The 13047-nt window shown below is 33.8% G+C and overlaps 1 protein-coding gene across 1 annotated transcript; it reads left to right on the top strand.

Annotated features, from left to right (window-relative positions):
• The first annotated feature begins 1460 nt into the window (after positions 1 to 1460).
• On the top strand, positions 1461 to 10206 carry LOC120072117 (Nucleic acid-binding proteins superfamily). The gene is made up of 13 exons (XM_039024532.2): positions 1461 to 1896; positions 3091 to 3277; positions 3620 to 3692; positions 5476 to 5614; positions 5702 to 5811; positions 6061 to 6201; positions 6283 to 6424; positions 6534 to 6674; positions 7229 to 7389; positions 7553 to 7624; positions 7811 to 7949; positions 8997 to 9263; positions 9686 to 10206. The coding sequence occupies exons 1-13, from the start codon at positions 1657 to 1659 to the stop codon at positions 9839 to 9841; spliced, it is 1968 nt and encodes a 655-aa protein (XP_038880460.1). The 5' UTR covers positions 1461 to 1656; the 3' UTR covers positions 9842 to 10206.
• Positions 10207 to 13047: the final 2841 nt, after the last annotated feature.

The raw sequence follows: 13047 nt of genomic DNA, 5'->3' as shown, positions 1-13047 counted from the left end.
TGAAGCTCCGATGATGACTCAGGATGAAGTTTGAAGATGGAAGTTCTCAGAAAATGCACTATGTTATCTCTTTGCTTGTGGTGTAAGTATCGGGCCAAAGGTTTCTCTCGGGCAAAATCTCGACTCTTGCACAAATTCTTCATGGGCGTCAAAGCTCTATTTATAGCCATGCATTGATAATTATTAGGATTCCCACTCTATCATGGTCAACAGTCTGAAGGTTTCGGCAGATGATCTGTTGGCACAGAGTCAGAGATTCTAAGGCATACGATTAACTAGTCAGAGATCCTAAGGCATACGATTAACTATTTTTCATCAGGTAGAAGATCGACGCATGTGAATAGATCCTGCGATCAACTACAAAATAAACACTTTGGTGCACTTTACTCATAATACATGGTTAGTGGGGGTTTTTAGTGTACTTCAGCGCAAGTATACTATTAATCATAAATTCTTATTATAATCAACACATATCTTGCATATCTACCCTCATTATTCTAAGTAAAAGACTACAATACAAGTTATCACACTCCCAAATTTGAATATTGCTTGTCTTCAAGCATATCTTATACTACTCTACTTCTCAAAGTTGCGTTGATTAGCTTCTCATAATGTTTTTCACTAGGATGACTATAGGTGACATAACCTGAATCCTAGATGAGTTGTGAACTCTTGCTTATGAAAGCGGCCCTTTGATTTGCATGGGTAAGAGTAGCCAGTTTGCCGACTCAATATGCCTACTATTTTGGGGATTCGTCTAATCAGGGAGCTGGGAACATAACTATACAAGACGGAATTCACTTCTTCCTTAACAAGACGATGAAACTCCCTACAACTAGTTTGACGAATCCCATTTCTAATAGTCATATCGTCCTGAGGTTGCAATTTTATTAAATACTCACTTGCCAACAATAACTTCACCGATATAATCAACTTTGCTCTTTTTCACCTTGGAGAAAGTCCATCGATATGGACATCCATAAGTTTCTAACGACCCTGGCACCTAGTCGTTGACTTCTCTCACATACATGTATTCTATAGGTAGCCGAAAGCGTTAAGGACCATATTAGGTGATTTTGAATTTTTGCTTAAATATTTCGATAGAGTGTATTTGTAGTTCTAGAATGTTTAGATAGGGTGTATGATATTCAAGTTGTTTTTGAAGCAGTGTATCATTGCATTCTCGTTTGTACTTAATTTGGTCATTTTTAGGGTAGATTTGTTACTTATTAATTAGTAATTTTTATTATATGAATTTGTGGCTATTTTTACAATTTTGAAATTTTTTAAACCATTTTTCCAAATAAAAATTTAAAATTTACTATTTTTCTTTTCAGTCCATTACTTTTAAACTTGGATAAAAATGGCCCAAATGTTAATCATCATCTCATAATGTCAATGGTTCATTTTTTTTAAAAAAAAAATTATTATTTGATTATATTAGTAAATTTGTGCAATTTATTTTTAAAGAATTTAAAATTATATGCCTTAGAAATCCGCGGCAATTTGGCAATCTTCTTCCCGCTGAAAACCAACCTCAAATTTAGGGCGCAGAAATGGCTTAATCCGGCCAACTTCAACTGAACTCGGTGATTCTCCAGATTGTCTTCTCAGGGCCAACATTCCAACTAGGACGACTCCGGCCGAAACTCAGCCATGGAGTTAGATGACCGCCCAAGGCTTCAAGACGAAGGTGATGACGATCCGTTTCTTAAATTCGTCGACTATGCGAGGTCTGTGCTAGCATTCGAAGACGAAGAGTACTTCGATCCTCATGTTAATGGAACAGAGACCAACACCCCGGGTTGGAGTTGGATCGCTTCTCGGGTCCTCAGAACTTGTATCGCCTACTCCAGTTCTGTTACCCCTGCGATTTTGCTATCTGAGCTCTCGCAGGTACCGCAAATTCGAACTCCTCTAACGTGTCTTTATTCGATTTTAGGCCAATTTTGAGCAACCGAATGGTAAAATTATGTTACTTTCCCGATTTCCAATCAAAGGTAAGTGCAACAGTGAGGGCTGCCTGAATTGTTGATGTTTCGCATTTAGACTAAAGATTCCGTTCCACCGTAATTGAATATAAGAGTGATGGAATCTTTTGGTTACAAGTTTGAATCGGTAGCAGTACGCCATATGAGGCCATTCTTATTATAGACACCCACTTATTACCAAGTGATCGTAGTGAGGGGAGGGTAGTACATGGGCCCATATTTTATTCTAATTGAGGGATGGATACCCAGAACTCATAGTCATATCTTGCTTCTAGGCTGCTTCTAGGGTATGGTTTTTTAAGCATTAGGTAATGCGGGCCAACCTCGAGTGATATAGATTGCACCTTGACCCCACATATTGGTTTGGTTTTTGATGTATTAGTATCCTCCCAGTTTTCCTTTGGGGTCATTATCTCCTCAGCTGAGTGGCTATTTCAACTGTCAACTGTCAATTATGAAATTATCCATTTGAGAAATGATTGGTTGCCTTAGTCTGGATTGGGAATAAGAAATCCACAGGTGACGAAGGGATTCATTTCTTCTCCAGGACGAAAATACATTCTGGACTGCTTTATCTCTCCAGTCCATTCTCCTCTAGTTTGTAACTTGTTAGCTTAGGAAAGCATAAAATTACACCGATTCCTATCCAAAAAAATAAAATTGTTTACACCGACGTAACCTGATTCGCCAGGTTTCCTAGTGGTAGGAGTTGGGATTAGCCGTGAACGTGGTGGTGACGAGAGATATTATGGGATGAAAGTGATTTACTTTATGTAAAATGCGGTGCATGATACATCATCTTGGACAGAGTTAATAAGCTGAATGGTTGGTAAAACCAGACAAAGCTATCTATATCTAGAACAACTACACCTAACTCTTATGTTAAGGGATCAAAAGATTGTGCCTGATTTAGATGGCAAGATAGCATGGTACTTGACGGATATGGTGCAACTCCAGTAAGCTGAAAAGGGGCAGTATCTAAATGTTTTATCTAGACTATGACTGGTCCACTTCTAGTTACTAACTAAGATAGTCTAAGTTAAAATTTCAAAGTTTAGTTCTTCAAGACAGTTATTTGACAAGTGATTTTATTTTGAAGGCTTGGTATGAGCAACACAGAGTTGGTGCTCCCAAGAAAATACCTGAGTGTATTAACCAGTTGAAGAAGAAGAATAGGAGAAAGAAGCTCCCAAAAACAGTTACTATTGACTCCATACATGAGAAGAATTTCCTATCTTTAAGTAGCGTTTTGGAAGCTGTAATTCTTGATGAGTTTATTCTTCCAGGTACTTCTATCTCCCATTTTAAGCTGATAATAAGTTGAGCAATGTTCTTGATGTTGCACTTCCAAGTTAGTTATACATGATTTATGAAGCTTGTAAATTTGTAGCTTAAGGGGTTGAAGAAACTGAATCACATAGTTTCAAATTCAACAGTACTTGGTAAATGCTGAATAAGATGTACATCTTTTTTCTCGAGAACTGATACCTTCTATTATTTTTGGATTTTGTTTGATTTTTTTAACTACTTAAGTTCAGGATGTTGTTTCCCAAGATCAACTGTTTAGATGTCAATACAGAGTCACAGACAAGGATCTGAATCTTTTATTGTCATGTTTTTTTCTCAAGGTACAAATATACACATGCTTACTTTGGGAGACTTTTGGAGCTCTAATACAATTGATCTTTATCTCCATCGTAGGTAAACCATTTACTGTACCTTTGTGATCTATGGTTCATCCAATAAAACCATTTGGAATGAATGCATTCTGAATGGCTATGCGGGGAACACATAAAAAGATTAACAACCCCCCCAGTTGCTGTTGATTAATAATAAAATATAATTGCAAAGAAGTTTTGTAGTACGAACGCAAAAAAGAAGCGTTAACATGCACAAAACCCCATGCCTCCTCCCACAACCTATCTAACCCCATGAAACCCAAAGTTGCTGTTGATAAATAATAAAATATAATTGCAAAGAAGTTTTGTAGTACGAACCCAAAAAAGAAGCGTTAACATGCACAAAACCCCATGCCTCCTCCTACAACCTATCTAACCCCATGAAAGCTATTGATTCCTTTTATACAGAATGCACGGTAGAATGATGAAAGCACTAGCTTGTCATCCTTAACGATGAATTCAACGGGACTTCATCCATCATCCCTTGTATGCCCGACCTCTGAATAATAGAAGTATCAAATGTCTGCCACATACAACCCACACTTTGAAAGCAAAAGGGTGCCATGGTTAATGCTGAACATCTTTTGCATTGCACTTGTACCTGACACCAATTCAGTCCAAGGGCAAGAGTGGATGATGTAAACTAAGTGGAAGGAGAGAACTTTATTAATTCTGTCAATATAAACAATGCCTCAAAGAATACAATCAGCTGCCAATTTATAAACTAAGGCCAGCTCAGACCAAAGACCGGTAAAATGCCCAGCAGAGTGCTTTCGCCGTTGGTGTTCTTTCCGATCTCTACGCATTTTACCGCTCCACCGGAAATTCCCTCTGCCCCTACCGTACTCCAGCTTGGTAGTTTCCACCGCCTGTCCAGGGAAGCGAGAGTATAAGAACTCAAACAAGAAGGATACAAGATGTCCTACACTGAGTAAAAGAAAATAGTTCCATGAACAAACTGTACACGAGAAAGATGGATAAAGTCATTTATGATCTTGAAACCTTCAATGAGGTCCTTTCCATCCCTCTAGTCATTAGTTGACGGAGAACATCTACCCCAAAGATTAATAAGAAATGAGAAAGAGGGGTGCCGGTGTCCTATTAAATGCTCCTGATTACAAAAGTTCTCTCCTTAGACTGCCATTAATCAAGGTAGGAAAATTGGTTGATCGAAGAAAATTTCCAATCTAAGTTCATCTAAAGCCAAGACCTTATTATTATTATTTTTTTATTTTATCAATAACCTTATCCAGGAATTCCCAATTATGTGATAAAAGGTTTTTTAGAAGTCTATCTAAAAAAAATTTCTTTCTTCCTAACTCGGTATTCTCCAAAGCCCCATTGCAGTAATTTATTCTTTCCATTGCCTATTATCTCTCAATGTAAGCCAGTGAATGCCTGCAGTTTTTTTTATACAAAAAAAAAAAAAAAAAAAAAAAAAAAAAAAAGAAAGAAAGAAAGAAAGAAGAGGCCTAGAATTTGAATGCTGGGTTTTTCTAGAACTGAAGGATACAGTGTGTACAAGCTATAAACAGATCTTGTTCACGTAAGGTCACGAGCTGATGAACACAGTTGCTGGACATGAATGATGGGTTTTTGTATTGCATATTGACATTAAGCAGTGATTATAAAATACTTAGATGTATATTCGAAGCACATTATTTCAGTTTTATCCCTAAAGATAGACTTCCATCTCTGTATTTTCATCTTGATTTGAGGTTGTATTTTGACTCTACAAACTGCACAAACTTTCCATCTTTATGTTTCATGGAAGAACAAGTAAAACAGAAATCTTTGGATGGCAGATTCTATGACTTAGTAGATGGGATTCTGAAGAAAGGGAGGCAAATATTTGTAACTGGATGCTATCTTCGTGCTGCCAGTGGCGGCTCTGGTCATCCACGACTTCTACCAACTGAATACCTTATCATATTGTTAGATGAGGTTGTTAAAAATGATTTTTCTGACTACCAGAATCAATATTACATTCCTCTTGTTGATAATGCAATTAGTACCTTCTGTTTATTGTAGGAAGAGGACGATGATGTAATGCTTCTAGGAGCTCAATTTTGTTCTGATTCCTTTTCTTCTGTGTCTCTTGATTCCGTCAACAAAGGGACTACATATTCATTGTATGCAAGGCAAGATATAACGCTATTTGGTTTGCCTATTCTTCAGTTTTGCCTAATTTCTGTTTAAACTGGTTTCTTATCCTGCAGTGAGCTGCATTTATGATATTGGGTCTTCTTTTGTTTTTTATCCTCCCTAAAATGGTCAATGCTTAAACTTTAGAAGCTGAATAGATTACATAAAGCAGTTTTCACTAAAAATGGATTTTGGATGTCCAATAATAAACTAAATAATGGCTGCCGTATCTTCAATATTTGCAGGATTGAGTCTATTGGTCCACTGGAAATCTATGAGAAGATCAATGGCTTACGGATGATGCAAGTCGTTCTTGTTGATAACTATGGTTTCAAGCTTAAGTTTCTCTTATGGGGTGAACAGGTGTTACTGGCCAATCTTTTAAGGTGAGTCGTTTAGTTTGATGTTATTTATTACAAGAATATTCTTATATGATTATATCAACACAACAGTTCTCATTTGAACAGTGTTGGTAGCGTGCTTGCGCTTGATAGACCATATATTGCAACTGCAAACGAGAATGGCGTTGGAACAAGTGATGAACTTTGTCTTGAATATGGTAGTGCAACACAGTTATATTTGGTGCCTTGCATTCAGCATGAGGAGCAAGTGAGTTGTAGAGCCCCACCATCCCCACACCACACACATACACACACAAAATTTAAAAACTTTTATGTTTCTTGGATCCCGTTAATATGTGAATGTTCTGCTACCACAGGTATGTGTTGTAACCCAGAATATAAACCAAGCTTTAAGGACACTTAGTACGTCGTATCCTACTCAGGGTCCCCAAGTTTCTCAAGTTTCCTTGCCTTGTGATTTACATGGTGCTATTGATTTTAGCAATTATCCTTTTCGGGTGAGTTTAACTTTTAGATTAACATAAAATTAATGTTTTGATTGCATTTGTATACTTTTTCTTTTTCTTGATAACTTTTAGTAGTACAATAAACCCTTGACATTTACAATGTCTGCTCCAACCCCATTACTTTATATACAGTTCCAAACACCTTGTGTATGAACTAAACCTGACTGTCGTTCAATCTGAATTCAGAATGGCCTACATATTTAGCCTCCGACAGTTTTTTTTTTTTTTTTTTTTTTTTTTTTTTTTTTTGGTAATTCTTTTGTTGTATGAAATTCATAATTTCAGGTTTTACAAGATGCATAAAGTAAAAGCCAATTTGTGCCTTACGCATCTAATGTTGAAATTCGAAGTCATATTATATACAAGAGGTTGCACTGTTCCAACATTGACGTTCAAATCCCCTATCATCCAAGCTTTTGTTTTTTCTTTGTTTGCAAAAAAAAAAAATTAACTGCAATTACTTGAACCTTTCACCTTGGAGTTTGTCTCGTTAATCTTTATGGAGATAAATCTTAACTTTTCCATGCTATTTGTTAAGTTTACAGTCTTTTGTGATCGACCTCCAAGACAAGATGACTGGCATTAGTTTATATGGTATCGTTTTAGATATAGCTCATGAAAGAAATACCACAGAAGCTGTTTTCTCTATGAGAATCGAAGATAACACGGGAGAAGTTTTGGCCAAGTTACACTTTGTGAGATCTTGGTATCGTCATTTTCTTTTCCTAACTTTTAATTTGTGAGTTTTATGAGTCTCACTTTTACATAGCGCTCGAAATAACAAAAACTTATCATGTATACTTCCAGTCATTTTCTAAGTTTCACTTTCCTTTTTCTCTTCTTTTGTACCACGCCACCCTCTTGTAAAGGTCATTAGGAAGGGTAAGCATTGGACATACAGTATTTATAAGTGGCCTGAGATGCACCAAGAACAAGAATCGGTGAGCTAATTCAAACTATTTACTCAGTTATCTTGTAATTTGTAAATAAAGGAAGTCTTGGACAATTTGAAATGCTTCCAGACATACAGTATAACTTGTCTTCAATTTGCGGGTTTTCTTCTTTTATATATGTTGGCGGTTTCTTGATGGCATTTCTAATTTGATTTGAGCTTTTTGCTTGTGAAGCTTAGAGGCTTTATGGATTGAGAATCATGTTGGAGCTTCTTTTGTCAACCTTAGCTGCTTGCCAGCATTGTTAACGTCATCTTGTCTTCATAAACTTTCACGACTTTCTGATCTTACCTGCAACACTCTTGGTACGAAGGTAAAGTATTTTCTTTTTTCTTCTTTCTTTCTGTCTGTAGCATGTTATGTGGCATAAGGAACTTTCCAAAATTCAAAGGGAAAAGTAACCTTGAGGCTGAGGAAAGATGGAGAGGAGAGGACCGACGGGGCCTACAAAAAGGAAAAAAAACAGCCCCAATATTGAGGTTTATCGACAAAAAGACTGATTGCAGAAGATCTTCAGTTTGAGGCCGTAAATAATATATATATATATATCTTAACGTCAAAGGTTTCGGATTTTTTCCATTCACCAGGACCACGAGAGAGCTCTAGTCGCACATCTTCACGAAACCTTAGCTACCCTACTGAAAGGATTTATGGGACCCGTTCATCAATACCCTTTGGAGAACAAGTGAAGCCAAACTCTAACCATTTGTTACTCAGCGAATTAGGGACCCTCATCCTTATAACATGATATATCAACAACAAACTTTAGGGGAGAGAGCCGAATGACCAATGAAGTTTCTCTTTTTGCAACCTTAATTGGGAGTTCAGGGAAAAGTTTGATTTTCGTTCTCACCTAGTCTCACAGCTCTGCTTCCTAAACTGGATCCCTAAAAGAACATTGAGAATCAGGAATGTTCTTCCTACAATATTTTCATTTTTCTATGACGTCATGGCTGCGCTTTCAAAACACAACTTTTCGACCTTCGAAGAATTTATGTATTCTTTCCACTCTCATTTCGAGTGTTTGTTTTTTTAAAAAAAGAATACAACAGTTATTTAACTTGACCCTTAATTAATTCCCTGATAATTCTGTTTATTAACCATACCCCTTGGAAAATGAGAAAGGAAATTTTGCTGTAATCGGGTAATGTAACATTGGAGTTACGGTCGCCACATTATTATTTACATAAAAAATTTGTTTGTTATTTCCTGAGAATTTTAAGCATTCCGATCAAAATATCGGAAAAGTGGATGGGCCTACAAGAGCATGATTTTACCTTTCCTACTCTTCCAATAGTCTTGTTATATCTCCTCTATCAGCTGTGATCTTTATTATATTTCCCCAAAATCTCCTTACCAGGTCTGTCGAGTTCGGCTTGACCAAGTTTCACATTGTCATGTTAGTACGAAATTTTTGCATGCAATTTGTGGTCATTTTGTCGAGGAGACACCTGCCAGAATTGAGTGCAGCTTCTGTCGTTGTGAATGCAAGTCTGAGTTCGTGCGTACATTCGACCTGAAAATCACCCTTGCAGACGAAAGTGCAAAAATCTTTGCTTGGTGTACAGGTCAAACTGCTGCAGAGTTGTTGCAAATATCTCCTGATGAATTCTGTGAACTACCTGAGGTAGAGACTGAACTTAAAATTATGCTTTTTATAAAAGATCTTATACTTCAGAACAACTAGTTCAGGTGAAAATAGTTTTTGTTTAATAATAAAGAATAAGTTGCTAGTTGGGTTACACCTTTTTTTTCTTTTGCAATCCAGCTTAATGGTCCAATCACAATTTGGCACGTGCCAAACTTTTTTTTGTAAATATATATATTATTTATTATTATTATTATTATTATTTCTGTGCTGCGCGGCTGGACTGATTTACAATATTGCTAAATGGAAAATCACTTCTACATTATCTTCTTTGGTTTACAAAGTTGTGATATATCATGATATGATAATCTGATTGTGAGAATCATTATTTGATCTGAAGTCTCATGTTTAGTCAGGTTCTTCAAACACAAGTGTCTTAAGAGTTGGTCCTAATTTTGCAGGAAGAACAAGTAATGTACCCATCGTCACTCGAGAATGAAAATTTTGTGGTTGCAATAGTGAATTGCAGGAGACAGAGCAGCAAATGTGGAAATAATGTCTATTTTGTTAAGGATCCACTTTCATGGGAGATTACTCGTGCACTCAAGTGTGAATGATGTTGCATTCAGGAACTGTCTTTCTAACAATGGCTGCCGCAAGAAGGCAAAAGATATTGTTCATTGTTCATTTCAATGTCTTGTTCCGCAATATCCAATTCATTTTGAGTTCACCAACACCTTACCAAGTGAAGAGGTCATATCAATATAAAGGTAAACACATTTCTAATTTTCTGGTCCCTTTTATTTATTTTTTTCTTTTTTTACTCTGGCAATGTGTTGATGTCTTGGGCCAATATAGATGTAATCCGTTTTGTAATGATTTAGTCATGTAATTTTGGAAATGTTATGATTAAGTTTTAACATTTAAAAAAAAATTGTCAATATTATTATTATTATTTGTTAAAATATCATTTTAATCCTTATACTTTGAATTGACTTTCATTTTATTTTAATATATATACTTTTAAATCTCCAAATTTAGTTCACGTACCTATAATAAATCTCTAATATGGTCCATGTTAGTTTATTGATGATCTTTCTAAAAAGAGAAATAAATTTCTATTAGTCTTTTCTCGGTAAAAAAAAAAAATGGAGACATTTGCATAATGCATTTCATTGCATGGAAATTATTATTATTATTTAAATAATTTTTATAAAATTATCTTGGAATGATTAAGAAAATTACAAAAGTCTTCCATGAAGTATGATGGTAATTGCAGTTACATCAAATTTTTAATGGTATAAATTGAGCTCTTAAAGTTATAAAAGTGTTAAAATTAGACCCTCAAATTTATAATAGTTGTATAATTTTGATCATCAAATGTACATTTGTTATAATTTATACAATTATATAAGTGTTAGATTCTAAATTTACTACTTGTATAAGTTTAAAGACTCGGTTTTTTACGATTGAAAATTTGGGGTATAATTGTAACTACATATTTTAGAGGTGAACTTTTGTAATTATCTTTAAATTTAAACTTGATTAGTACACTAAATTTGAACATTTAAAAGTACATCTATTAAAATAGAATTAAATTCAATATACTAAAATGGTATTTTATGTCTTGTTTGGTAATTTTTCCTTTTTTTTTTTTTTTGAAAATTAATCATATTTTCTTCCCACTTATGAATTTGCATCTTTATCAAGTACAATGATTGAATTTTAAGCCAAATTTTAAAAATAAAAACAACTTTTTAAAAGTTATTTTTTAGTTTTCAAATTTTGTCTTGGTTTTTTAAACCATCGGTAAAAAGTTGATAATTAAGGAAGAAATTTAGAGATGGAAATAGGCTTAATTTTCAAGAGAAAAAAAAAAAAAACTCAAATGGTTACTAAACGGGTTTTAGCTTTTCTTATTTTATGTTTGATGCTCCATTATTATCCTTCATCTAAATAGGGTATTGAAACATTCTCTACCTTTCTAGTTGGAAATTTAATGGAAACAAAAAGGTATAAGATCTTAATTGTTATAAAAGTTGAGTATAGACTAAAGATATGCTTAAATCCATTATACATATATGTGGTCCGTAATGTAGACCTTTCGAATAGGTCGGGGACCCTATACTTAACCTTTTGATAGCATCAATTGAAGTCCAAGTTTCTATATTTAGGCCAAAAAAGTATGGGACAATGTGTGAGACAAAAGCTTGAGATAAGAAATTCCTTAGGGTTGTGTGCCACAAATTAATTAATGATAATCTCTAAAGGCTAGATTGTAACATTTTAAACTAGGATTTCAAATTAGTACTTTTAACTTTATGTACTGATCTATTGATAGAAATGTTGAGTTCTATTTTATCCAAATTAGTGGAAACATTAAAATTTCACTGAGAAAAAAAATTAAATTAATAAAAACACATTTTACATTTTTAAAAAAAAAAGGTTCTATTTTTTTTTTCTTTTGTTATTAATATTTGATCTACATTAGAGTTTTTCTTTTTTTATATTAGATTTGGCCAATTTTTCGAACAATAAAATAGAAATATTGATCGACTCTATGTTGATGTTAGACTCATGAACATGTAGAAATATTGACATGTTATGGAAATTATAATTTTTTAAAATATCTTTAAATAATAATAAGCATGGATTGAAGTTTTAAAAGCCAAGCAAGATGGAGTATTTTCACTTTTGGAACTGTACCACCAATTCTTGAATTATATTTGAAGCAATGAATTGTTAATTTTGTTGCTCTTTAGCAAAAGTTTAATATGCCTTTGGTCTTTGCTTCTAAAATGGAATGAATTTGCCTTAGTCTGTGATCTTCATGTGTTTCACCTTAATTTCTCTTTAGTTTCTCCTTGGCTAATTCCCCAAGTCACCCCTTGATTCTATTTTTGCCTCCCTAAACCTTACATATTATTATATATCATCCTCCTACATGCTTAATAATACATTACATAACCACTTATTCTTTTTCCTTTCTTTCTTTAATTAATTTTTCACTCCATCTTCTTTCAAGGCATCACGAGATTTTCAGTTCTCTTAAGGTATGTTGAGTCAATAATTTTTTTTTTTTTTTTTTTTTTTTTGCAAATATTGTGTAAAAATTGTCTATAAGCTAATGATGATTATTTTTATAAGTAGAAGAAGATTAATACTAAGGAAGAACCTATTTTTTTTATTGACATTTGATCACTTGATTAGTTTAAATATTATTCTCCTCGGTAAGACTCATTGTTCTTTTAATATTTTACTTATTTGGCAATAAATAAACAGTTGAAATCCCAAAGTTTAAAGGTTTATATGATTTGGTTTATTTTGATTCATATATTTTTAATTTCTATTCATTTTAGTGTTCGTACTTTCAAAAAGTCTATCTTAATCTTTGTGTTTACATAATGATCATTTTAATTTGTGTTTGCAAAATTCTATTTTAAGTTCTTTCTATAGCTTAGACTCTTTAATACAAAGTTGTTACATTTCCAAAAAAAGAAAAAAGAATTATTGAGTGTAGTGTAGTGTTGAAATGATGATTGAAAACAATGACAAAAAGTGAAGGAGAACTAAATGGAATGTTTCAAAAGGACAAGGACCAAGTGGATACTTTCAAAAGTGTGTAAATTAAAATGGGTGAAAACTGAAGGTAGAATTACGTGGAAGGTTTTTGAAATTTTAGATACTAAAGTAAATCAAAGTATAAAGTATTAAGACCAAAATAGTAATTAAACCCAATTTAATTAACTTAACGAAGTCTTAGAGAAAGTAAAATGACATTTCTTTTTTAAAAAAATAAAATTTAAACCTAATTTAATTAACT

Source organism: Benincasa hispida, chromosome 1 (genome assembly GCF_027475165.1).
Source record: "Benincasa hispida cultivar pf3 chromosome 1, pf3_genome.v1.1, whole genome shotgun sequence".
Lineage (NCBI taxonomy): Eukaryota > Viridiplantae > Streptophyta > Magnoliopsida > Cucurbitales > Cucurbitaceae > Benincasa > Benincasa hispida.
The sequence above is the reverse complement of the archived record's forward strand: the minus strand, read 5'-3'. Positions and strand labels throughout refer to the sequence as shown.

Excerpts from the sequence above, each read along its gene's own strand:
- LOC120072117 (XM_039024532.2), top strand. The coding sequence starts at position 1,657 with ATGGAGTTAGATGACCGCCCAAGGCTTCAAGACGAAGGTGATGACGAT. Across the intron at positions 5,615-5,701 it reads TTATCATATTGTTAGATGAG|GAAGAGGACGATGATGTAAT; the intron begins GTTGTTAAAAAT and ends TGTTTATTGTAG. Across the intron at positions 9,264-9,685 it reads AATTCTGTGAACTACCTGAG|GAAGAACAAGTAATGTACCC; the intron begins GTAGAGACTGAA and ends CTAATTTTGCAG.